The sequence below is a fragment of the Propithecus coquereli genome, unplaced genomic scaffold (assembly GCF_000956105.1).
Source record: "Propithecus coquereli isolate 6110/MARCELLA unplaced genomic scaffold, Pcoq_1.0 Scaffold135, whole genome shotgun sequence".
Lineage (NCBI taxonomy): Eukaryota > Metazoa > Chordata > Mammalia > Primates > Indriidae > Propithecus > Propithecus coquereli.
Window position 1 is genome coordinate 941,511 of NW_012137747.1, and position 25,594 is coordinate 967,104.

General features: G+C 47.6%; 1 protein-coding gene across 2 annotated transcripts; it reads right to left on the reverse strand.

Moving 5' to 3' along the window:
• Window positions 1-2,072: 2,072 nt before the first annotated feature.
• Window positions 2,073-23,639, reverse strand: CD34 (CD34 molecule). 2 transcript variants are annotated; one of them, XM_012638804.1, is made up of 8 exons: window positions 23,526-23,639; window positions 13,616-13,798; window positions 12,750-13,003; window positions 11,436-11,516; window positions 3,979-4,135; window positions 3,663-3,715; window positions 3,174-3,338; window positions 2,073-2,478 (listed from the first exon to the last, which is right to left on the reverse strand). In XM_012638804.1, the coding sequence occupies exons 1-8, from the start codon at window positions 23,602-23,604 to the stop codon at window positions 2,293-2,295; spliced, it is 1,158 nt and encodes a 385-aa protein (XP_012494258.1). In that variant the 5' UTR covers window positions 23,605-23,639; the 3' UTR covers window positions 2,073-2,292. The 2 variants fall into 2 exon arrangements, with proteins under 2 accessions (XP_012494258.1, XP_012494259.1); XM_012638805.1 differs by having other exon boundaries at window positions 2,426-2,643.
• Window positions 23,640-25,594: the final 1,955 nt, after the last annotated feature.

Genomic DNA, 25,594 nt, shown 5'->3' on the forward strand with positions numbered 1-25,594 from the left:
GTGAGAGAAGCCAGACGAGACTGCCAAGGGTGCGGCAGCCGGGACAGAAAACCAACATGGAGGCCGAGCCGTACGAGCTCGGCAAGGCCAGCAGGTGGAGCCATGGCCGCACCGGAGGCTCAGGCTAAAGGCGGGATAATTTGATTTTCTAGAAAGCAGATTCGGTAAGTCAGGGCAAGCTGTCCAGTGGTCACAGGGAACCTGCCGCCACCCACCAACACACACACACCCTTCCTCCCAAAGCCTACATGCATATTCGGACAAACTGGGGTGAAATGCTATGGCAGGTTGCTGGGCCTGAGGCTGGAGGTGGTTCCAGGACTCAGTTGCCTTTTCTGCCCCTCCCATGGAGAGGGAGTCGGATACCCTGAAGGCAGTTAGGGCAGAGGGCAGGGGTCAGTAGGAAAAGGCCAGCAGGATAAGAACGTCACAAGAATGTGAACGTGTTTAGCTTAAATAAATGTAACCAATAGGGCCCCTTTAGTTATTTTACTTTAGCCCTAACATCTTTATCTAAGGTAAAGGAGGAATTCCTTTAATCGGAGCATGCGCATGCACCATTGAGGCAACAGGGTCCCTAAATGAACCACCCTTATTAACACAGTAAAAATCACACCCACCAGTGCCCTGGCAACTCCCAGAAGTTACCCGATAAGGTCAAGAAAGGGGAGGTTTCCCGGTTTTAGGAACTCTCCACCCCTTTCCCAGAAAATTCATGAATACTCCACCCACAGCTTAGCATATAATTAGGGATTAGCATACAAGGACAGACCCTAACCCTGGGGTGATACTGTTCCTCCCTTGGATCAATCTGCTCTTTTGCCTTTTCTTAAGACTGTACTCTGCTTTCAATAAATCTTTCTACTTCTGTCTGCACCTCATGTCTGTTCTTTCTCTCGCTCGTGCCCCTGGGCTTGAATTCCTTCCTGTGTGGAGGGCGAGAACCCCCTCTGCAGATGTGGGTGGTGGTCTGCAGCAGTATCAGCGTGTTTCCTGGGAGCCTGTACCCCATACCCCCCTCTCTCCCCAATGGGTCTGGGCCAGTCCCTCATCTGGTCACTCTCATGGCAAGCTGTGCAACTAGAGGCAGGCCAGCTGGGCTTCCCTTTCCCATTGCCACCTTCCTTGCTCTGACCCCCAAGTCAGCCATCACCTTCTAGGGAAGACTCTAGACCTCATCCCTTTATTGTATCTCCCGGCATCCTGGGGAGAAACCTCTGGTTAGAGAAGTTGGAGAAAAGCAAGAAGGAGATGGGGGTGGGGGAGAGCTAAAGGGAAAGGTCTGGCTTTGGTGAGATAAGAATGGAAGAATCAACCCTTGTTTGGCCCCAACCTCCCCTGCCTCTGTTGACACACTGGGGGGTGTTTCCTGGAGCTACTTAGTAGTGTCTGGCAACACTGGTTCCCCCACTTCCTGTGGTGGGGGTGGGGGTTAGGGGGCATCTGGAAGCTGGGGGGAGGTGAGTGCTTACATATGTTTTAAAATTTTTTGCAGTTAGGCTGCTTTCTGAATCTTGAGGGTGGACACCAGCCCCCGCCTGGAGTTGGTAGCCAGATCTTTAGAACAGTCCCCACATAGTCCTTTCCTATGTCTGCTCTGACCTAGGGGAGGGGGCAGTCTGATAATAGAGGGTGCGTAAGACATTGCTCCTTTGCTTTGTTTTGCCTATTTTGCATGCAGTGACCAGCATGTCCCTCTTCTCAGAAGGGTGTCTATGAAGGGTACAGTCCATATGTCCCCAGCACACCACCCTCCATCCTGAGGCTGCACTCGGACCTGCCTTTCTTCCTCCTGCTGGAAACAGCCAGCTTTCCTGGGAGCCTCCCCACCTCTCCCCATGGAGGGCAGCAGGTGGCAGACTCAGCCAAAGGTCCTTACATCCTGGCTGGTACCTGCGCCTGCTGAGGTGGTCCAGCCTCTTCCCTGGCTAGCCCCTCCCCGCCATCACTGCATAGTTCAGCCAGGTCTGATGGAGAGACCACTCTTGCATTTAGACGCATCCAGCTAAGATAGAGCCAAAAAACAGCCGGTGTTTCAGTATCACTTTAATTACAGCATTTACCCACACCACTTTTTATTGAGAAAAAAAAATCCACCCCATCCTTTTGTCTCTGGAAAGTTCTATTTCCAACTGTCATTGAAACCAGGAACCCGCCCACACCTCTGGAAACAAACAACAACAACAACAACAACAACAAACAAGGACCTGGGTCACCCACAGAGGAGGCAACTTGTGGTCAGATGCAGGGAGGGGCCCTGCACACTGCCCAGCCCTGCCCTACCCAGCCGAGTCACAATTCTGTATCAGCCACCACATGTTGTCTTGCTGAATGGCCGTTTCTGGAGGTGGCCTGGCCGGTGCCGTTCTCCTGAGCCCCTCGGTTCACACTGGCCTTTCCCTGAGCCTCAGGGGAGGCCCCAGGTCCTGAGCTATAGCCCTGGCCTCCACCGTTCTCCGTGTAATAAGGGTCTTCGCCCTAGACAGTGTATAAATAAAGTAGCATTATCTGGTAAGCAGGGGTATCAGACACTGTGGGGTGGGGGAGGGACCCAACAGGAAGCAGGGGCCAGGAGCAGGAGGGGGGGCTGCAGCTGCATGTGCAGACTCCTTTCTTCCTGGAGAGCAGTCAGGGTTCCAGCTCCTAGAGGAGAAAGGACAGAGGAGAGGCACCACACCATGCCACCGCAGCTCAGTAGCCAGCTCCCGCCAAGAAAACAGGCAGTCCCAAGAGTAGAATAACCTTCCCAGAATGGGTAACAGGCCAGAGTCAAGAGTTCAACCTCAGCCTCGTCCTCCCTCATCCAGAACACTTCAAAAGTAATCTTCCTTCCATATGTCCCCTTCTCGTGAGCAAGATGGCACCCAGTGGGCATTTAATATGCTTGCAAATAAGTGTGGCTGATTCTGGTGGCACCCAGCTGAACTCTCCCAGAAAGTATCTGCTAGCTACCACAGCACGTGGGTAGGCTGGCCCCAGTCACCGCCCCCTTCCCAAGTGGCTACATAATGTTTTGAATCTTCCATGGACGCAGTGCGTATGCATGCATATCCCTATATAAGTGCACAGAAGTGCCTTTTCTGGTATTTCTCCTCCTCATCCATGGCATCCATGGACCTCCCCAGAAGACCGCTATCTTCCTCATTTCCTTTGCCCTGGACCCCAGAACTGACCAGCCTTTCTCCTGTGGGGCTCCAGCTGCGGCGATTCATCAGGTAATAGCCAGTGATGCCCAGGACAGCCAGCAGGACCCCCGAGGTGACCAGTGCAATCAGGGTCTTCCGGGAATAGCTCTGGTGGCTCTCAACATCTTGCGCAGAGAAATTTTTGATCCCCAGCTTGAAAAGAAGAGACAGAAAAGATAGCCTGTCACTTGTGAAAAGTGGGTTCTGGAAGAGGAGCCCAGCCCACTCTAGATCCCTGTGTGTGACTCAACAGGGACATTGACCTTAGGGATTTTTGAAACAGGATTGAAGACTGACATCTCTTAGTTAAGTTGCACTAAGAAATTTTTGGTTCAAGCCTAGAAAGTTGAAGACCATCAGGGAAGGGTGGAGAGGCAGGAAAGGTAGGGCTGGAGAAGATAATCACTTCCTCCACCACGCCAGTGAGCTCTGCTGACCCAGTATTCCCTCTGAGAACCCTCATCTCAGAGAACTTACCTTTGTCAGGTCAGACTGGTGCTTTTTCAAAAGTTGGAGCTTGCTGGAAATTTCTAGAATTAGAAACAGGGGTTGCTGGATCTAGAAGCTAGACCAGTTCATCCTGCTCTACTACTCTCCCATGCGGTTCTAGAAGATGCTCTGATGGCTGGGATGGTCTATCTCGCGCGGGCCACTCCCATAGTCAGCCAAGCCTTGGGGTCTCTGGGGCTGAGATGCCTGATCTCCACACAGGGTGCTCCAGCCTCAGCCCTGCCTAACCTTAGCCCTACTCCCTCCCAAGCTCCTGAGCTCCCCAGACAGATGTGTCTTTTACCTGTCCTGTTGCCCAATACCAGCAGCAGGCACTGAGGCCTAACCTCAGACTGGGCGAGGAGCAAGGAGCACACACGGGCCCCAGCCTCGGCGTCAGCCTGCTCCTCCCTGCACAGTACTTGGGCCAGGTCTTCTCCTTTGTCCTTTTTAAAGTCCTCCTGGGAAGGCAGAGAAAAATGGAGAGCAGGAGATGAAGTTATCACTATATCCTAACCTGCATCGAGAGTCTCAAGCAATAATTCTGATTTAAGACACATTACTACCCCCTCCACAAGAAGGATTCTTCTTTCTAAAATTCCAACTAAAAAAAAAAAAAATACTACTAATCGTATATGTGCAACAACACAACACAAAAAAAACTCAAAAATTTCCCAGTACAAAAATGTACATTTATTAGCGTCTAAGACGTCAGAGAACAAACCTAGGAAGCATTATCTTATTTAAGAATTGGCCATGTACACATACGCTATTCAAATTAAATTCAAAAGGCATTACCACCAACAGAAAAAATTAATATTGCAATAATAACTAAGAAAAAGTCCTTTGTTTCAAGGTTACAGTAGGCTTACACGGTGGAAGAAAAGCCGAGGGAGGTGAGGAATCCAGAACAAATCTATCACTACACACTCAACAGGAGCCTCAGTGGCTTCCTCTCTTACTGTCCAAAGAGCACTACTCAAACTGAAATAGTGTTTCTGTCTGGTTTTCCATCCCCCTTTTCCATTAAAAGCATGGAACCCAGTTTTAATGGGGTTCATAGATCTTCCTCCAGGTGGCTGACTGGCCCATAGGACTCAGGAACTGAGACGCAGAAGATAAACCCAGATAATTCTTCAACCATCGAGTCCTAGGAAAGGTATGAATTGGAAGCACTGGCTATGCGCCCTTCCAAACTCTGTTCTCCCACTTTCCAGGATTTCTCCCAGCAGCCTCCCATCAGAGTGACCTCCCCTGCACACGCAGGAAAGGAACCGAAACTAAGACTTGCTCCTCAGTCCGGATAGCAGATGGCAGAGGAGGAAATGCCTGAACGGCTCTGACATCTTTCCTGTTAGGGAAAAACTGCTGGGGCGTGTGACCGTCATCAGAACTAAGCCTCTGTGGAGCAGAAAGCTTCCTGTTTGCAGGCACGACTGCTGCTCGAGACGAGGCCGGAGGGTCCTCCCAGCTGGAATGGAGCCTGGGTATTTTCCTACTGCTATGACCCAAGGCAGGAAAACCCAGGCTCCTTTGCTTCTGCACAAGGCAAGGTCAAGACTGGCCTCAGGACCCAGCTGGAATCTGAGGGATCTTAGGGAAAATAACTGGGCTTGGATGAGGCCAGAAGAGCATGGCTAAAGACATGAGTCCAAAAAGAGCCTCAGAAACCCCCCAAGAGATGAGGTCACAGAAAAGTGAATTCTCAGGCCACTGCTGCTTCATCTCTCAGGAAAGAATCAATTCTGCAGGTCTCCCAGTAAGTTCTCCGGTAGAGGCTCTGCTTCCGGAAAAACCTGTTCTTTAAAACGGCATTTGCAGTAGGTAGTTGGGACACCACACTGGGTGTGATCAGCTGTCTCCTTCCTCTCTTAGGAGACCCTCACATGGCTTCCCCTCGAGGACTCCCCTCCCTAGCACCATGCTTCTGGTTAAAGAGGAGCAAGGTCCTTGCCCGGATGACTCCAGGCTCCTGAAATGTCTCTGTGGTTGCAATATGTCTGCTTCCTGAGACAGGCAGAGGGACAGGGCTCCCGCAGGATCTAAACTAGCCAAACCAAATGGCAGCTTCTTCTGCCTGCTGAGTCCAAAAAGTTGCACCTTGAGACTATCCAGCTGCTCTGACGTTGATCAAGCCCCGAATATAAGACACTGTGCAAAAACCTCTGTGCATGTGCCTTGTGTATGTTTGTGTTGTATGTCATGTGTTGTGGGGGGATTGGGGGGGTATCTTGAATTCCATATGGTCAAAGCTCTGTTTGTACATATGGCAATTAAAATAAAGGGTCCCTGCTATGTCCTAGGCACTGTTCTATGTGCTTTGCACGTATGGACTCATCTAGGCCTCACGCAGCTCTATGAGATGGGTGCTATTATTCTCCTCCTTTGGGAGATGAAGAAATGGAGGCACAAAGAGACTAGATTCTTTGCAAGTCACGCAGGTGGTCTGAATGTCAGGTTCCTCGGCCATCTGCTGAGTTGCTGTGGTGACTAAAGAGATATTTGTGTGAAAAGTATCCAAAATGGTGCTGGGAACCTAATGGGCACTAGATAAATGGCAGCTATTACCATTATTATTAATAGCAGTATCTTATATATCATCTAGAACCCATATTTTATCATATTCTGCCTTACTGCTATTGTCATTTCTGACTATACCGTAAGACTCCTAAGTGTGGTGGGGGACGGTGTACATTAGAAAATTTTGAACCCAGTCTGCACTAATCATAGCACCTACCAAACAAAGAACTCAGGGAATTGTTGTTCAACTCAGCATCCCAACTGGTTGGCCTCTGCACAGGGTCCCTCCACCCCTCGCTTAGTTTCTTGGACTAAATTCAAGGGAATAACAGCAGTTAGCCTCCCACTCTGGAGTCCAACGGCATCAGTGAATTGTGTTCAGGCCCCAAGAGGAGCAGGTGGATCCTGAACAAAGCACAATACTTCTCCGGATGCTTGCAATAAACATCCTCCCCCAAGAGAGGCTGTGGCCAAACATCATGGGAGAGTGGGCAGGAGGAAGCCACAGCTTCACCATTTTGCTCATAAGAATCAGATTTACAAGCCTCTAGCTACATCAGCTCACACGTGTTTGTTTGCAAAAATCATAAAACCAGGTAGAGAGGTTATTTCTAGAGTAGCATCTTCAAACTTTGCAAAGACTCTTAACATGTTAAAGAATCACATCAAGCACTGGGGTGGGGAGGAGGGAGAGCATGCATTTTTCTAGATGACCTTTAAGATATTTCCCAATGTTGAGGTTCTAGGATCAATTGTCTCCCCCACCCCTTTTAGGATAATTTTATCTACTTTGGTGTGAGTTTGACAATGCAGGTATAAACTCAATTTTCACATAGGAACTGGAGTAATTAAGGGACCTCCTACAAGTTAAGCAACAAGTGGGCAGCTAACCAAGGGCGAGAAGTTATATTATCTCCAGATATGAGGCTCTTTTCAGCAGACCCGCCATCTTCATCAATCCTTCATCTATAACTTATGTTTTCTGCATGGAAACCGATCTTTAGTGTTTGGGCAGAGGGCAAGGAAGGCGGGGGATATGATCTGGAGGCTGGAGGCAGCCTGCTGGGTGTGTCAATGTGACAGAATAAGGGTAATGTGAGCTAGCTGAGTAAATACAAACTCTGCATGCAAACAGATGTGGTACTTAAGAAAGGGAGCTCTAAAAAACAAACTGGTGGGCAAAGGACCAGAACAGACTTTTCTCCCAAGAAGACATACAAATAGCCAATGAAAAGATGCTCACATCACTAATCATCAAGGAAATGTGAATCAAAACCACAATGAGATACTCCTCATCCCCACTCGGATGGCTACTATAAAGGAAAAAAACCTAGAAAATAACAAGTGTTGATGATGATGTGGGCAAACTGGAACCCTTGTGCACTGCTGGTGAGAATGTAAAATGATTCGGCCACTATGGAAAACGGTAAGGTGGTGCCTCAAAAATTTAAAGATAGAATTACCATACGATCCGGCCATTTTACTTCTGGATATGTACCCAAAAGAACTGAAATCAGGGTGTGGAAGAGATATTTGTACACTTGTTCGTAGCAGTATTATTCACATTAGGCAAAAGGTGGAAGATCAAGGGATGAATAGAGAAACAAAATGTGGTATATCCACACAATGAAATATCATTCAGCCTTAAAAAGGAAGGAAATTCTGACACATGCTACAATGTGGATGAACTTTGAGGACATCATGCTGATTGAAATAAGCCAGTCACAAAAAGACAAACACTGTATAAGTCTACTCATACGAGGTACCTAGAGTAGCCAAATTCGTAGAGACAGAAGTAGAACGGTGGTTGCCAGGGTTTGGAGGAGAGAGGAGTGGGGAGTTGTTTAACGGCACAGAGTTTCAGTTTTGGAAGATACAGACAGTTCTGGAGATTATAGAACAATGTGAATGTACTTAACACTACTGAACTGTACACTTCAAAATGGTTAGGTGGTAAACTTTATGTTATGTGTATCTTACCACAATTAAAAAAAAAACATTTTGGTGGATTCCCCCCTGGAAAAATGGGTACAGCATAAGACAATAAAGTAATCTCACATTTTGGAAACTATTTGGGGGAACCACAAGCACGAAAACTAAATTAAGCTGACACTTCAGGAGAGAATGAAAGTTAGATTTGGGGAGACATGTTCTGCTAATAAGGGTTCTGAGATACGGTAGCAGGTGCTTGAGACGAGCGTGGTATCACCTTCCCTTCCCTGGCTGCCTAGAGGTGAAGGATGGGGAGCAAAAGGAGAGTAATTGGGATGTAAATGTCTACAGGATATGTGTCCAGAAGACACGCCTAAATAATCCACATAGAGGGAGCTAACGTGTGGGTAACCACTAGGTACTAGTGCAGAATGAGTGTCTGGATAGCTGAGAACCATGCACACGTATTTCTGTTACGGGCATCGACCAGATGCAGGAGTGGACCAACATTGTATAAGTACTCAAGGGCACGATGCCAGGGGAAACCAAATCCTTCATGCTCCTGATGAGGCTGTGGGTAGGGCCCGAGTCTCCCAACGTTAGAACCAGTACCCTCAGGCCCTCTGACTCCAAAAGTACAAATGCAACTGAAGGAAAATTCGGTGGCATTGCACCACTCACAGCCTGTGGAACAGACTGATCATCAGACGAGCAGAGAGTAGGACCCAAGGAAAGAGAATCTGGGATGCAATCGGGAGCTGTGGCTGAAAATTCTGGAACAAAGATTGCTGGCTGAGGAAAAACCACCTTGAGGCATAGGAGGAGGCACTGTGGCTTGGGGGCTGGGGAAGAGGAGCCCTCAGGAAGCAAGAGGATGAAGAGTGGTGGAAAGACCAGGGGAGCAGAGCACCACCCGTGTGCTGTCACGGAGGTGATTCGTTAGGAACCGGGCCCTGTGGAAGCCCCCGTTAGCATATGAAATTGGGGGAAGCTACTCTCTTGCCACATCCCTACTCACAGATCCTCCCCAAATCTCAGAGGAGTGTGCAGTTCAGAGACCATCTCAGCTGTGGCACAAAATAGATTAGACAGCAAAGACCACGGAGAGACAGACCACAGCAGAGTAAGAAGAATCATTCCTGGAGTAGGAGTAAGTTTCTGCCACTTGTCTTGTACAATGACCCAAGTTAGATGTGAACTTTGAAGAGCAACAGATAGACACTTAGAAGGCTCTGCAGGTAGCTCTAAATCCTAGGTACAAAGAATTAGCATTCTGATACAGACCCGTATGATACATAGGAAAATAAATATTCCACCGAGATGATAGAAAAACAAAACAAAAAAGAAGGTGGTCATATTCTTTAGCTACAACTAGCAAAGGATTTGACAAATTTTTTTCCTAATGGGTAGAGTTGAAAATCAGCACCAGAAACACACTGTGTATTACTTGTACATTGCATATTCATGATTAAGTTAACTATCTTGCAAAGTGCATTTAGTTATTTCATTATGCAAACTCATGTCTTCGTAATTTCTGTTGTTTCTAAATGTTCTAAGTTAAGTAATTCTTTTAGATGTAATTTTGAAAAAATTAGATGATTGTAGGTAAGACATCAGTAGTCAGAATGGACAAAATAAATAACTTATGCCCTCTGCACACTGCAGTGTTTCCAGTCTATGCATGTTATGCTTCACATATATGTTTCCCTTAAATGGATTTCCAGCCTGTAAGAAAATATTTTTTTATATAAGTAAATACCACTCTTCCCTTCACCCCATCCTTCCTCCAGAGCCTTGTGACTATCAGGAATTGGATTTACTGAAACAAAGCAAGGCCTGCTATCATCATTAAAAATTAACACCATACTCTACACATTCTTACCAGTGGAATAAGACATGAAGCGAAACAAGAGGCATAATTACTAAACAGGAGGCGAAAAACAATACATCACAGTAGATAACAAAGTAGCTTACTTTAAAAACTAAAAAGAAGCAACTGGGCCGGGCGCGGTGTCTCCCGCCTGTAATCCTAGCACTCTGGGAGGCTGAGGCGGGTAGATTGTTTGAGCTCAGGAGTTCGAGACCAACCTGAGCAAGAGCGAGACCCCGTCTCTACTAAAAATAGAAAGAAACTGGCCAAACAACTAAAAATAGAAAAAATTAGCTGAGCATGGTGGGGCGTGCCTATAGTCCCAGCTACCTGCGAGGCTGAGGCAGGAGGATCGCTTGAGCCCAGGAGTTTGAGGTTGTTGTGAGCTAGGCTGACGCCATGGCACTCTAGCCCAGGCAAGAGAGTGAGACTATGTCTCAAAAAAAAAAAAGGATCAACTAAAAATCTCCTAGAATCAATAAGCGAGATCAAGAAAATGGCCAAGCCCAAGATAATTATTCAAAACTTCATTAACTTTCTAACACATCAGCAACAATCAATTTGAATATACAATGGGAGATCTATGCTATGAATAATCCTCAGAGATCTACCAAACCTACAGAAAAAAAATTCAAAACCAAAAAAACCCAAATCCTAAGAGATACAAAAGAAAACCAGAAAAAATATAGTGATTTTAGAGCAGCTTCGTTTAAAAGTTTAATGCTATTTTTTTTGCATTTTTTCTAAAAAAAAAAAAACACTTTATACTTTCTACAGTGTAATGAAGAAACACCTTCCCGGCTGGATATTATAATAAAAATACTGTAAGGTAAACGTACAATGATTTTGAAAATTTAAAACAGGCAGAAGTACAGACAAACTGAACAAATAAAATATCTCTGAAGAATATGCCCTGGGACATATAAAAACCTGAAATAAGCTAAAGGAAGCATCCCAACTAACAAAAGAGGGAATCATTCAATAAGTAGTGTTAGGAAAAATGGTTGTGTGGAAAATATAGCATTACAGCAAAATTAATTCTGTGTGGATTAGAGTTATATATAAATAATAATAAACGAACTGACATTTTAGGTGACTAGTTTATATCTGGATAGTGAGAAGGACTTTCTTAAAAGCAAACTTAAATTTGACAACATACGTGTGTGTGTGTGTGTGTGTGTGTGTGTGTGTGTGTGTGTATATTAAATGTACTATAGAGGAGGGAAAAAATAACAAAGCTTAATTAAAATTGTTTTTGCCTTTTTTGCCCACCAGATGGGGCCTCTTACTCCCTAAACCAAAAGCTCTGTGTAAGAAGTAAGCTGACCACGCTAAACTCCCCCCACCCTTACCAAAGTCCAGTCCAATCCAGGAAGGCTTGTTTCAGGAGGGATTGGGAGGGGGAGGGGAGGAAGCAGAGTGGGAGGGGGTCGACTTACACAGCTGGAGGTCTCATTTAGCTCCAGGCAGATGCCCTGAGTCAACCTCACTTCTCTGACGCCTGAACATTTGATTTCTCCCTGTATTAAAACGAAAACAATAACAAAAACAAAGTAAATAAGCCAGTATCTTTGTCGCTCATTTCTTCCCCTCCTTTTTTTCCAGTTCGTTTTCTTTATGTATTTTTGTTTTCCTTTTTATTAGAGACGGTGTCTCACTCTTGTTCAGGCTGGTGTCAAACTCCTGAGCTCAAGTGATCCTCCCTCCTCGGCCTCCCAGAGTGCTAGGATTACAGGCATGAGCCACGGCACTGGCCTCCAGTTAGGTTTCTATGGGGTACTCTCTTAAAAGAGGTTTTAGGGAAAAGGAAATTCAAAATTTGTCAGGGAACTAGAGATTTCTAAGAGTTATATTCTCTTCCTCTATCTCACCCCTATCCCCATCAGATAATACAAACTTTTGTTACTAGCCCAGGCTTGCAGGCAAATAGCTGTTTGTCGTCTTGGCAAACATTGGCTTGGATGGTTCAGGAATGGGAAAGGACAGGATCTTTTCCCATTTGGGTTGTTTTCCCTCTAGTGAAATCTACCCTTGCGGGAAGGCCGCACAGGCAAACAGGTAATGGCATGGCCTGGTATATCCTGGTAACACCTATTTTCCTCCTTGCCCCCCGGACTCTCCGGATTCTTATTCTGGCTCCTTCAAAAATAGGAAGCAGACAGATCGCTCATGCCTGTCCCCAGGCTCCAACCCTCATATTTTCTGCCCTTCGTGCTGAAAGCTGTTGACAGCCACGGGCCCCACAGCTGCGAAGGACAGGCTGAGCTCTCCGTCCCTGGTCTGCACGGTTCTACCACTGTCAGCGACCTCCTCGCTGCTTCTCTATGCGGCAAACCCACCACACCCTCGCACAGCGAGGAAATGGTATTTGTCCTAAACATTTCGCGAGAGGCAGCCCCATTAAAGGGGGACAGTTTCTAAATACTGCCAAAAGGGAATGGTGCCCTAGTCAGTAACACCAGTAGGTACCGGAAAGAGCCACAGAGGACTAGATGGATCTCTGAGAACCCCCTTAACTCGCTGCTCCCTAAAATGCAAAACCTAAAGCGCACATCAGCCTTGTCCCCTGACTCCAGCCCTCTCCTCCCCCTTTTACCCCTCCCAGGTATATTTTCAACTGCCTGTTTCCACGCTGATTCCCACGACCCAAACCCCACCGGCGGGGATGAGGAGAAGAGGAGGGGAAGACAGAGCTTGCCTGTACACATGTGAAGTGACAGGGCAATGTGCCATTTTTGGCCCAGTTCACCCACCTTGATGGTACGTGGGGTAAAAGTAGGTGATACGTAAGGTTCAGTGGTCGACGTCTCAACGCTGGTGTGGTTGAGTGAGGAATCTGAAACATTTCCAGGTGATATGCTGGGCTTCGAGGTCATCTCTGAAGTCGAAAAGTTGGCGAGGGTGGTGGGCACTGTGATGGCCAGGGAGGTCTGAGACTGGACAGAAGAGTTTGTGGTTCCAGAGACTGGGGTGACCTCAGAGGTAGATGTGAGATTGACTGTAGTCTCTGGAATAGATCGAAACACAGGGGTGCATGTGTGCACGTACGCACACGCACACAATCTCAGTTCGTGGCGTGGGCATGGATTTCAACACGGAAAAGGGAGTTTGGGGAGTTAACAGTCACTTCATGTCCTAACACTGACCAAACTCATTTCAAGCCAGCTGTCAGAACCATAGCTATAATCTAGAATGTATTAGAGGTGCCCTCAGGATTCTGAGACTGAAATAGACGCTGGTTCAGCCCAGAGAAGCCAAAGACCGCCAGTTTAAACCTGTACCCACTTTCCTTCCTCTTTGGAAGAGATCGGAGATCTCTATGAAGTCCCCATTTGATCCTTACTTTATCACTAAGCTGAACTCAGCATGAGTGTAGGAGTACAGGGAGCATTACCTATCAGAACTGGCTGCCAAGGCATGGGCCTGAGGAAGTTGTCACTCTAGGAAGAATTATCTAGAACTTACTTCAGGGCACCCTAAGCACAATGCTCAAACCATTAATACAAGGGGCTTGCATGATTTCATCTGTGGTGAGGGCAGCCGTCTGCAAACCGTCCTAAATGCTTTACCCAAGCACCAGCAGCATCTTTCTGGGGCCCGAGACAAACACTCTTTTTACCTGAGATGGTCGCTGTGGTCCCATTGCTGTCCAGGAAGACAGAGTATGGCCTGGTACTTCCAAAGGTACTTGGTGCTGTGGTTTGCTCGTTGGATAAATTTGTAAAAGTAACTGAAATCGTTCTCAGGGTGGTTGACTCTGCAGTAGTAGTAGTCAAATTTTCTGTATTTGTGAACCCGGAGGCTATAGGGAAACAAAGAAGAAGAATCAGAACCTAAACCTTCCTGGAGCCTCGTGATATTGCCTGGTACAATTTCTTGACTTCAGGTAGAATCCATCTAGAACATTCCCTGCTGCCTCTGGCAATGGAGCAGTAATAAGAACATCCTCCTGGACAGTGAACTAATTTCCCACCACTAGATCACCCTAAGGAAGTAGAGAAGGAAAAAAATGTATGCAGACAAGTGTCTAGTGTAGCATTATTTAAAGGAGGGAAAAGTTGCAAACAACAAAATTAATTACAATAGGATAAATGGTATATGCACTTAATATGCCATAATCATTATATAATGATATACATAATCATTACAAGTAAAAACTGATGAAAATGTGGCAACACGGAAATGTGAGGCAATGTTCATAATCTGTTCAGTAAAACACTAAAATATAAAATTACACCTGCGTAAATATTGCAAAGATCTAAAATGTGAGAAAGGATATGCTTCTATTTGCCTTTCAATGCATCCTTCTGATACACTGATGGCCAAAGGATGGCTCCTTTTTGGTCACTTTCCATCCAATACATTAACTCTCGGAAGAATCACTAGACTCACACCGCCTCCATGCGATCTCCTTAAAAATCTTCCATCCTTCTCAGACTTCCCCACTCCCAAATTCCCCTTATCTGTTCCCTCCTGGTTTTCAAACCCATTCTCCTTCCCGTTTGTTGAGGAACACAGCTCCAGCAAGCAACTCCAGATTTCTTTTGGGAAACTCTGACCTAGGAATCCAACTTGTGGACTAGAGAACACAAGGCCTGGTTTCTCACTAAATGTCATGGGAAGACAAAGAGCTTAGCTCTTGCTCTGCCGGTAACTATTAACAACTATGTGATTTAATGTGCGTGTGTGTCTCAGTTTACTTAAGCAAGGGTCCTTTCTGGATACCTTATATGGATTGTTGGGAGAATCAATGTCATAAGAAATGCTAAATTACTGTAATATAATGTTCCTGAATCTCGTTATTCTTTCAAGATCTTTGTGAGTGTTCTTGCTCTCTCTTCCACATATCTTGGGGTACTCAGTGGTACCATCCTTAGACCCAAGAAGGAAAAGCCTTCTGCTTAGACTCTGCACCATAGAGGGCTCACACCCTTTTCTGTTTCCTTTGAGGACCAACTAGAATGTACCCTCCCTTCTAGATCATACTGTGGGCACCAGAAGTCCTAGAACTTCTTGCCCAGATGGCCCTTGACTCACATCCAGGACCTGCATGGACCTTTTCTCCCCTTCCGTCCCTCTGAGGGTGAATTGCAGCACTAAGGTATTTGTCCCCAAGGCCCAGTGATGGTCAAAGGATGGCAGCTTGCAGGGAGAAGAACTGGTGCTTAAGCACGTGGGTGGGGTGTCCCATGCATGCACGCAAGATCCCCACAGTGTGGGCGAGAGCCACGGGAAGGAAGAAGAGAAGGAGAGTGGGCTGGGGCCAGGGGCCACCTCTTCCTGGTCAGCCACACCGTGGCACTGAATGCCAAAAGTGTGAGAGTCCCAAATTCACACTAGGCCTTCCAGGTAGCCATGAAGGTATGTTTGTCAAGGTAAGAAGACAGAAGATATTTTATTTATAAGCTGGTTGACCTGATTAATAACTTTGAAATACTTAGAAATATAGTCTGTAGGCCTCTGTTGTCCTCCTGCCTTGGGCCCTGTAAGTCCTGGCGGTGGATCTGTATCCAGAGTTCACGCCAGCAGTTCCATCCTCAAGGAAAGGCCCCTGAGGTCCCAGGCCACCTTTACACTTGGCTCTAAATTTTCCTGATTGGGATGTAGGTCTGTATTTTTTAGAGGGTTCCAGGTAAATAGCAAGGCAGAATGCCACCTCTTACTTCCCTCCGTACCAAGAGAAGAGTTAGATTTTTACTTTCAAGGCAATTAACCTGGGACTAAGCATAATCCCCCAAAGGTGATGACAATGGTCTCACTCTGCCACATCTGCCTCCCTCTGCAACCTGCTGCAAGTAGGTTGATGTTAATGGTGAGGGCTACAATCAGGTCGTGTCTTAACACCATGTGTCAGGTAAGCAGGGTGAAGAAGTGCTATCGCTATCTCCATCTCAGACATGAAGAACTGGATCACCAATATGTTGGCCAGGAGGGAAGACTACAGTTCATGCGGGGCAAGTAGCAACAGGGCTCTGAGGTTTAGTGGACTCTGGAGTAGATGAAGCAGGGGGTCAGGCTCGGTCTACACTGCTAAAAATCTGGACGCATTCTCCATGTCTCTGGAGAGAAAAGGATGGGCTCGCATCCGACTTAGATGGGAGGTGGGTTGATCAAAATAAAATAGATGCAGAAGCTGATCCAGACTTCTTCCCTCTTTAGATCGGACCCTCTCACCACTCTGACTCCGAGGTCTGATTCATCTGAAGTCATGGTAGGGGGCAGGTGGTGGTGACATTCAGACACTAAATTAAAGAATCACCCTCTCAAGGCACACTTCCAAGACATCCCCTGACACCCCTCTCCCTGCCCACCCTCCCTGCCTCTCCCCAACACGTTGATTCCTGGGAATCCCATCTGGTCTAGCCTGGCCCAGCCCTTTTCTCTCTCCAAAGAAAGCTGGGCCTGGCTGAGGTGATGTCATGCTTTTGAACCCCCTCCCCCAGGGGCCTCCTTCACCCAGACAAACACTTTTGAACTTTTCCAGATGTGAAGAGAGACCTGCTGTTGGTTCTGAGGACAGAGATGGCTGTTCCAGAAGAACGAAGCAGCTCTGGACCCAGGCCCGCTACCGACCCACGAGGGGCGGGCCCCCAGCTGCAGCAGCCTCCCCCGGCCCACCGCTTGGCCGAGCACTGGAGAACGAGTAGCAGGATCCGTCTGCAAATGAGAACGGGACCTCGACTTCTGCCTGGGGAGGGCAGAGAAGCCTCTGAGACCCCAGAGGAAAAGGACAAGAGGGAGGGCAGAAAGCCAAGGCGGGGAGGCTGGGTGTACATGAGCGGGCACAGAGCAAGGGGACACGTTGGCCAGGGGCCTGGAGCCGGTCCTGACACAGGCACAACAGCACAGTGACAATCAGTGAGTGAGGCTCTGGGGTTCGCAGTCTCTAGAGCTCCCTGCACGGCGCTCCCGTGTAGAGACCAGGCCCTGGAGGAACAACATTTATAAGAGTCGATGGACCGTGGATCTCCTTTTATCCTATCTGCCCACACACATCCATGGCATTAAACCATCAAACACCGACCTTTCTTTATCTTTCTGACCCCCGACTCTACAGCGGAGGAATAGCAGCCTACCAGTTAGGGAGAGCTTGTCGGATTCTAAGAGACAACTGATGAAACCTCCACTCCTTTCCATTCTAGATAAGGAGGAACAGCTGTTATCCCCAACCCTACAAAGAATTACAGTACAATTTAAACTTGAATAAAAATCTGTCTGCTGTTGTTTACTTCTCAGTCCATCCTTTATAACTGCGTCTTTCTAAGGACCCCGTTAGACCCTGGTTACTCTATTTGATCTCAACTCACAAACCTGGAGCAAGGGGAGGAGATGAGGTATTGGGAAGCCAGTAAAACGAGGATGCTAAGAAGCCGAATAGATGTCACAAAATTCACGTAGTAAATGTCATGCATTGAACCTACAGGTACTTACTCAGAGGTAGTTATTCTTGTTTTACACACAATACTAACAAGCTTGGTTATCTGATATCCTAGCTAAAGCTGACGATTAGGAGGAGACTATTAGAAGTCAATAATAAGGACAAGGAACAGCTGAAAACTCAGAAAGAGAAATAAATGAAAAACAGACGTAAGTATCAACACCCACACTCGTCTGGAATCATTTATGGTGGGAGTAAATAGATACATACACCTTGAAAAGCCTTAACGATGTCACTGAGTTGCAACACAGCCACATCATTGTCACGATGCATCTGAGTCATGAAGGTTAAAGCCCTCTTTTTCGGTACTCTAAGGAACCAGAGGCATATGCGACACGTTTTGAAAAGATTTCTACCTACCGTTTGTAAACCGAAGATTCTTTTGCTCTTTAAAGTGGGTTTACAAATCCTCAGAGACTCAGAAATCTCTGCTACCTAAATAACTGAATTCCCCTATTTTCAGTGGCAGAGTTTTCCTATACTGGGTCTTGCTTTTCACAGTCCTCCTTAGTTTTGCTTTTTGACTGGTGCTGTTTTCTGATGTCCCCGCCAGCCAGCCCCACTCTGCCCATCTTTTCAAATTCCAGCACCTGGCCCAAGAGGAGTATCTTCAAGGAGCTCTGGGTATCTTAGCCCACAGAATTACAGTACCAGAAGGAAGGGATAAAAGGAGTCCCCACCTCTCAGTTGTTTTGAGGAACAAAGGAGATAAGACGTGCAAGCAGTTATCCTGTCTGGTAAAAGCTCAAGAAACAGTGACTATCTTTGTTATAAGCCCCTTCCTTCTGCTTCTTGGAGAGTGTGAGACACTTATCTCTACCACACATCTGGCACAAAATCATATATGATCTTTCCTCAGGATAGGTCCAACTGTCACCTCCGCTAGATTATAAATTTCTTGAGTGTCAGCACCATTATTATACGTGTGTGTTTTACTCCTGGTGCTTAGCTCAGCCCCCAGAGTTCAGAATAAGCAACAGGGTTGAATGGCAATTGCAGCGGTGTGTTTATATTAACCGCCCCCAGGTGTAATGATCTCGTTCTGCTGTTATATTTTAAGAGGGAATTTATGAAATTAGGGAGTTTCCACGTAAAGATAACCAGGATTAGATGAGTTCTAGAAATCAAGTCATGCCGTTGAGGGGCTAGTGTTATTTCTTCTCGATCAGTAGTTGGAAAACTATGGCCGGTGGACCAAACCTGGCCCCCACACAGGCTGTTTTTATATAGCCAGTGAGTCAAGAATGGCTCTCACATTTTTAAAGTGTCATAAAATAAGACAAAGTAGAATATGCATCAGAAACCACATAGGGTCCCCAAGGCCTGAAATATTTACTATCTGACCCTTTACATCAAAAGTTTGCTGTTTGCTTGATGACAAGAGATGTAGAAAAACAAAACAAAAAAAGTTTACTGAGTCCTGATATAGAAAAAAAGAATTTGAGGAGGGAGAATAAATAACTTTCTTCAAGTTTCACGTTATTTATACAGATCGAGCATCCTTAATCCGAAAATCTGAACTCTAAATTGCTCCAAAATCCAGAACTTTTTGAATGCCAACAATGACGCCACAAGTGGAAAATTTCACGTGACCCCATGTGATGGGTGGCCGTCAAAACACAGTCAAAACTTTGTTCCATGCGCAAAATTATTCAAACTATTGTATAAAATTACCCTAAGGCAAGTATTCCAAAATCTGAAGAAAATCTGAGATCTCAAACATTCTGGATAGGGGATATTCAACCTGTATATTCATTCTTATTTTTCTTAAGCACCAGTGATGCGCAAAGGATCTTGCTTGGTGGAGACTGCAAAATAACAGCCGATCTCTTGATCCCTTTCCTTCATGGGGCATTAGTGTCATTGTAATTTAGATAAATCCCTCAAGAAGTTTATAATCTAGTGGGGCCAACTGGAAAGGTCTTCAGGAATTGTCCTGAAGGACCAAATTAAATCTGTGACGGTCCAAAGAATAGAATTAGAACTAATGATTTGAAATTACAGGAAGGCTAATTTCACTGCAAAATGAAAAAAATTAAAATAATGTAGTTATTTTTAAGAAGGAAATGAGCTACTTTGGGAGATAAGAGAGCCACCCATGCTTCCTGGAGGCATTCAGGAAACATCCTTGTTAGAAGTCCCTTCCAACCCTGAGGTCTACCATGAGTTTGAGCCATCTCGGACTAGAACAAAGGACTGTGCTGATCCCTTCTTAAACTGCAGAGGCTAAGCTGAAGTGTGAGTGTAAACTAGGTTATCTCTAATCTGAGGGTTCCCAGTGTACTGAGGTTTCCCTTTTATATCCAAACAGCATGTTTTGGACCCCATCCACTCACTGTGGAACCCCGATATCTTGAGCATTCTCTGGGGGCCCACCTTTCTCCCAGTCATTTCTTGTTCCATCTCCCTAGCACCCCCGATTTCTGGATGGCAGTCCTTTTCTTTCTCCCCTCTTACATGTAGTCCCGGACAGGATATGGTTGTGGGGTCAGCAGACCTCAACACCATACTACTTCACCATAAGCTAGTTGAGCACCCATTCCCTTAGCCTCTCCTGAGAACCACTAGTGCAAGGCTAGTGTGTGTAGCTGATTTTTACTGAAGGTTTGAGAGCATGGAACAAGGGCAGCCCAGAAAAAACAACGGCATAACCTTGAAATTTTAGATAGTATGGTGCTAATGAAACCATACACTACGAATCTCCTTGGCCAGGTCTTTTCCACCCTCCACCCATCACTGTTCCACTATTATCCTGGGCACCTCTGCTCCCTCTCTATGCTCTTCCTTGTCTCTAGGGCTCACCTTTAAAACAAAGGGTTCCACTTTATTTTATCAAGCTTAGCATCCTCTCTGCCCCTGAACATGTAGGGTTTGTCCATTAAGAACCATTAAGCCAACTTTCTTAAACAATGGGCCCAGCTACCTAGAGATGCCACTTCTCTCTAAGAGGTATCAGTTTTTATTTTATTTTATTTTTTCCAAATCAGCAAGAAGCAGACTTCCCTGTTAAGCCAAAAGGCCTTTTCCTTTGCATGTGAAGGGCAGTGACTCATCCCCTGCCGGGTCCCAGGGTGTAGGTACTGGGAAGTACACCTTGGTACTCGGCCCGTGTCTATCTCCATCTTCCCAACACGCGTGCAGCTCTCCCCTTGGCACAAAGTCGGGCCCCTTGGGACTAAAAATCGTTGATCATATGTTTTCATTTCTTAGCTAAGGAGGGAAGAGAATGTTCTCATTAGGGAAGTCAAAGCCCAGAAAAATATGGAAATTCTGCCCTGGCGACTGTGAGAATTTTCTTTTGGAGGGTGGTGTTTTTGTTCTTTTTCCATACCTTCACATTTTCAGTTCTCCGCACTGCAGGCCATTTAGTTAGGGCAACTGAAGGCAATGCGAGAGGGAGGTCCAAGGACCCTGAGGGTGGAGCTGGGTAACCACCCAGCCCTGAAAAGTAAACCCAGGCCCTCCAGCCCAGGGTCTAAGGGAAATCAGGCAACGAGACTGTAAGCAGTGGAATTTGTTCCTCGTTTTTATTTGTTTTTGTAGGACTCTGCAGCTGAGTTTATCTGCTGCAGTTTGGCACTTCTTGCCCTGAGCTTTTGGAGACAAAGACTCAGCAAGCAAGGAAGAAGAGGACAAGGGAACAGGAGGCCCAGGAGGTGGAGCCAAAGGGATAAGAAAAGGCAGCCGTGGCCCCGGCATGTTCTATCAGCCAAACAGGAATGCGCTGAAGATGTGCGTTTGCACAGGTCGTGCCAGCTGGGTTGTCCCTACAAGGGGGGAGCATTGGGGACCACTGAATTAGTCAGAGGTCCCCAAGGCCGCTCCTCCTCGGTCGCCATGTGGCAGAGATTCAAAGGGTGGAGTCCTCTCCCCTCTGGAAAATATCTGATAAAATTCTTTTCCCTTTTCTTTTTCCCCTCTTACATGTAGCCCCAGACAGGATATGGGTGTGGGGTCAGCAGGCACTGAGGACCCAAAGGAAGAAGAGGAATGTGATGGGCGGGACTGGGGCTGTTGTCAGGGTGAGGAGAGGGACAGGCCTTGAAGGAAACAGATATCCTGAGCCTGACAAACGGGGTTCCCTAATTACCTGCGAGGCTTCCTGTCCCAGCTGGTGCTGCAGCGGTGCTGTCTGGTGCCCCCCCCAAACCCCCCACCCTGACTCTGCTCTGTGATCTGCCCCAATCCCAACCAACAGAGCCCACTTTGGGTTGGCTTCTATGCCTATACCATGCCAACTCCTCACAGGGACAGAAAAAAGACCTTCCCAAACCAAGCTCTTTGTTGGGGTAAATGACGAAAAACCACAGAACCCCCTTCTGCCCTAAATTTCACAGTAATAATAGCATTTCTGCAATCGCCCTTTGGTAGCATTTCAAGGTACAGTCATTCATGTCATTTATCCTAACAATGCATCCCAGGACAGAAAATGACTCCTGGTATTAAAACAAAACAAAACAAAATAAAACAAATCAAAGGAACCCGCTAGAAAGCTCTTGCAGGAGGCTACAACTGGCCCAAGCAGTCTGGCAAGGTTGGGAGTGGGTACTCATGTCCCATCCTTCCTTCTCGAAGCTGAGACACCGAATCCTCAGCATATCAGCCCAAGGTTCTGCAAAGGTTGTGTTGCTCCCCCCACCCCAACCTCAGCAGGCCAGGGCGAGACCGACACCGGCCAGCTGAGGAAATAAGAAATGGGTGGGCCTCGCTGGGCCCAGGACCAGGTCATCGTGCGCTGTCTAGCCAAAGGAGAGTGGAGCATCTGATTGGAATCTGAGCCACTGGCTAATCACCCTTGTCATGAAAGCACAGTCTAGCACCCATCCTAGCGTTCCCAAACCTTGGTGACAGCTTTTCCCCTGCCCCAAGGGGCATGTCCAGGGCTGCCAAACAGGACAACCCAGGACCTAACTCAGAGCTTCCTCCAGCCCTGAGCCAGCTCTCTCCAATCCGGTGGACTCAAAGGGGGCCAGCAGAGGAGACTGGGAGCACAGAGGCCTAATCCAGGTCACTCTGCAGGGCCGTGGTGGGTGGTCTTTAGAATAGGGTGAGAGTAGGGAATTGGGAGCCCTGGAGGGCTGGAAGCAAGAGGGAGAGCAACTTACAAAGTTTGCTCCTTCCAACTGTAGTGAGATGAGATGGAGAATGTTATTCCTTTAATGACAGCAATCAAACATAAATATTTATTGGGCACCTATTACTTTTTTACCAAACCAAGAGCAAGAGCCTGAGAAGTAAGGGTATGTAGAGGGGAGTGGGAGAGTGTCTTGACCCATCTACCAGCTTTAGAACTTGGAAGAGGGCAGAGGAAGAAAACTCCAAAAGGGGACAAGTTTGAGACTGTGCAGGGGTGAGGGGTGGTAGTGAGGAGAGCAAGGCTGGGGGCGGACCAAACTCCCTCTGCCACGACCTCCTCTCCAGTGGGATCGTGTGGTGTTCGAAGGAGGAATTCTAACTAAGCTTTCCGATCTTAAATGCAAGATTTCTTTTTCCCAAACTGTTCTTCATTACAAACTTCTCTGCTCACCTAACTCGGCCTTCCCCGCCGGCGTCCTGCGCGTGGGACGCGGCGCCTCGCCCCTGATTGGCTTCCCTCACAGCCCTTAGGGTCCACTTCTGGCTCCCGATGTCCCGGTGGGCGGTGGGCGCCTGGGCCCCTTCCCCGAAACGCTCTCCAAGCCTCTGCTTTCGGGATCAATCCACAGGCACGAAACCTTCCTGCCTCTCCGCTCCCCCTTCTCCTGCTCCGGGCTCCGGGCTTCGCGCTCCACACCTTTGGCAGCGCGAGCCACGGGCATCTCCAGAGCACTTTATCTTAGTTGAGTCCAGCGAGTGGAGGGGCCGGGCTCGCCCTCCTCGGCTAACTCACACCCCCGGCGGGCGCCGTGGCCTTGCCTCCCCTTCCCCTCCCGCCGCCACCGACTCCCAGGTGAGGCGCGGGTCCGGGCGGGCGCGGCCGGGGGCGGCAGCGCGTGGCTGGGGGCGGGGGGTCCCTTCCCTTCGCGCGACTCTGCCCTGCGGCTCAGCCCCCGGGAGAGCCTCGGCCCAACCCGCGGGGAAGGGGGCGGCCGCGGCGCGCGGCGATACTCACGCAGCAAACTCAGCAAGCAGAGCGCGGTCCAGCCCCGCGGCATCCCGGGCCCCGCGCGCGCGCCCCTGCGGCCCAGCATCCTTCCCGCGCCGCTGCCCAGGAGATGCACGGAGTCGAAGACGCTGCTCCGCCGGGCCGGGACGCGCTCCTCCCGCCCCCTCCGCCCGGGAGGGAGGTGGGAGATTCTTGCTTTATTCCCCTCCCTTCCCTCTTTAGTCTTGGCAAGGCCGGCCCCTCTCCTTGGCTGCCACTAACGTTTGCTTCCCTGGTTAGTCCCAAAGGCGGAGGGCGTTAGGAGGGAGGCTGGGGTTGCCAAGGTCGAGGCCAAAAAAGGTGGAGGTTTGTGCTGGCCCCAGATGCCTTGTTCAACTTTTTCTGAACGAGAGGCCCCATCCTACTCCTTGAAGCTCAACTTCCACTTAACTTTTAACCCCTTGGTGTCAGCCTTGCCAGTGGCCAGGGCAGGGGCAAGTGTCCTCTGATTTTTTTTTTTTTTTTTCATTTTCTTTCCTTTTTCTTTTTCCTTAGTTTTAAGCCTTAACAATCTTGTGGAAGGAATCTACTTCGAGCACCTCGGTTTAGACGTGTGAGCATTTTGCTAATCAGGTAAAACTTACCACGTGTCCAATCTGACACACGTAATGATAGTCATACCAGATACTGTGCTGCGTGTTAACGGAGCATGAAGAGTGAGCAGGACACGCAAATGACTATAATTATTCATTTCAGCTGTCCAGACCATTCTCGTAGACATTTCCTTTCACTTTTTTTCAGCAAGATCTGTTCGTGTTAACTCGGAGGAGTTTTTCCTGGGACTGTCCATGTTTTCCCACTTAGTCTGATCATAACCATCACCATCATCACAAGGAAAAAGGACTTCCCTCATACCTCGGATGCTTTTCTCCGGTCATCCCCTCTCCAGCTCTGATCTAAGCCTCTAGGGGCTCCTGCTTGCTCTCCCATGAAAAGAAGGATTTCCTGTGACTCCACCCTCCACCACCTGATAGACCTTGAGCCTCCTGTTTCTCACCAGTTGTTCTGGTCATTGGTGAACTGAACTACAGAAACTCTGAGCTGGGCAGTCAGCCTACTCACGGATTTGGGAGGTGGAGGCTGGAGAGAGAGGAGCCAGGCTGGGCGGGTGATGGCACCAGGCAGGGGATAAGATTAGGCATAGCCTGGCAGAACATGCTCCGATAGCCTCAGTGGAATCACAGGATTTCAAATATTCAGTTGAGTCTCTTCCATGATGTCTGTGCCACATAGGCTAAAGGGAGGAAAGGAAGGTCAGACCAGCACCCTGTCACCTTGTGGTCCTTTCTGATTTATTGCTCTGCAGACACTCTAGCATTATGAAAATAGGTTTATCTTTATGGTCCATCTCAGCATTTGGGTTGCACAGGAGAAGGGCGTCCAGGTCTAAAAACACCATCAAAATCTCCTTATTCGGATCTGGTTGCCCAACGTTCCTTTAAATAGGGAATGAAGCCTTTCACCACACAATAAAAACAAAGGCTTAACGTGTAAATTTGATTGAACACAAAGGTATGCTACGAATCTGTTTCAAAGTGCAAATGATGATTCAGATCTGACCACATCGTGATTGAAAAGGCCTGCAGCTGGGCTGCAAAAAATACATTTTTAAATCTGGCATTGCTCTTTTGGACTCCCAATTAACAGAGAAAGGGAGTTAGCTCCAATACCACCATGCCCCCCACTCTCCCCAACTCCCTCAGCTCCAAGAGCTGGGGTTGCTTCGGGCACCCAGTGTGAGCTGGTGGACAAAATGCAGGGTTGTCATCCCTGCTAGATATGAAAACCAAGTTGGCCCAGTTGGCTCTAACTTCATTCCCAAACATTTCTTCTGGTTACTTCAAATATGATTTGTCTCCCGTAGCTGGCCCATGGTAAACAGAGGAAAGCACTTGTCTCTAGTACCTGAACTTCTTGATTAGCTTTGGGAGTAGAGACAGGGAATGATTCTATGGAGCAGAGTTTCTCAAAGCATGGTCTGCACAATCGGAATCAGGGTAAGGGCTATGGGGATCTGTACTTTTTATAAGAACTCT

Coding starts and splice junctions, on each gene's coding strand:
- CD34 (XM_012638804.1), bottom strand. CDS start 23,604: ATGCTGGGCCGCAGGGGCGCGCGCGCGGGGCCCGGGATGCCGCGGGGC. Junction 11,517..12,749: donor TTACCCCACGTACCATCAAG/GTGGGTGAACTG, acceptor GTTTTAATACAG/GGAGAAATCAAATGTTCAGG. Junction 2,479..3,173: donor GCCCCACAGGAGAAAGGCTG/GTCAGTTCTGGG, acceptor TACACTGTCTAG/GGCGAAGACCCTTATTACAC.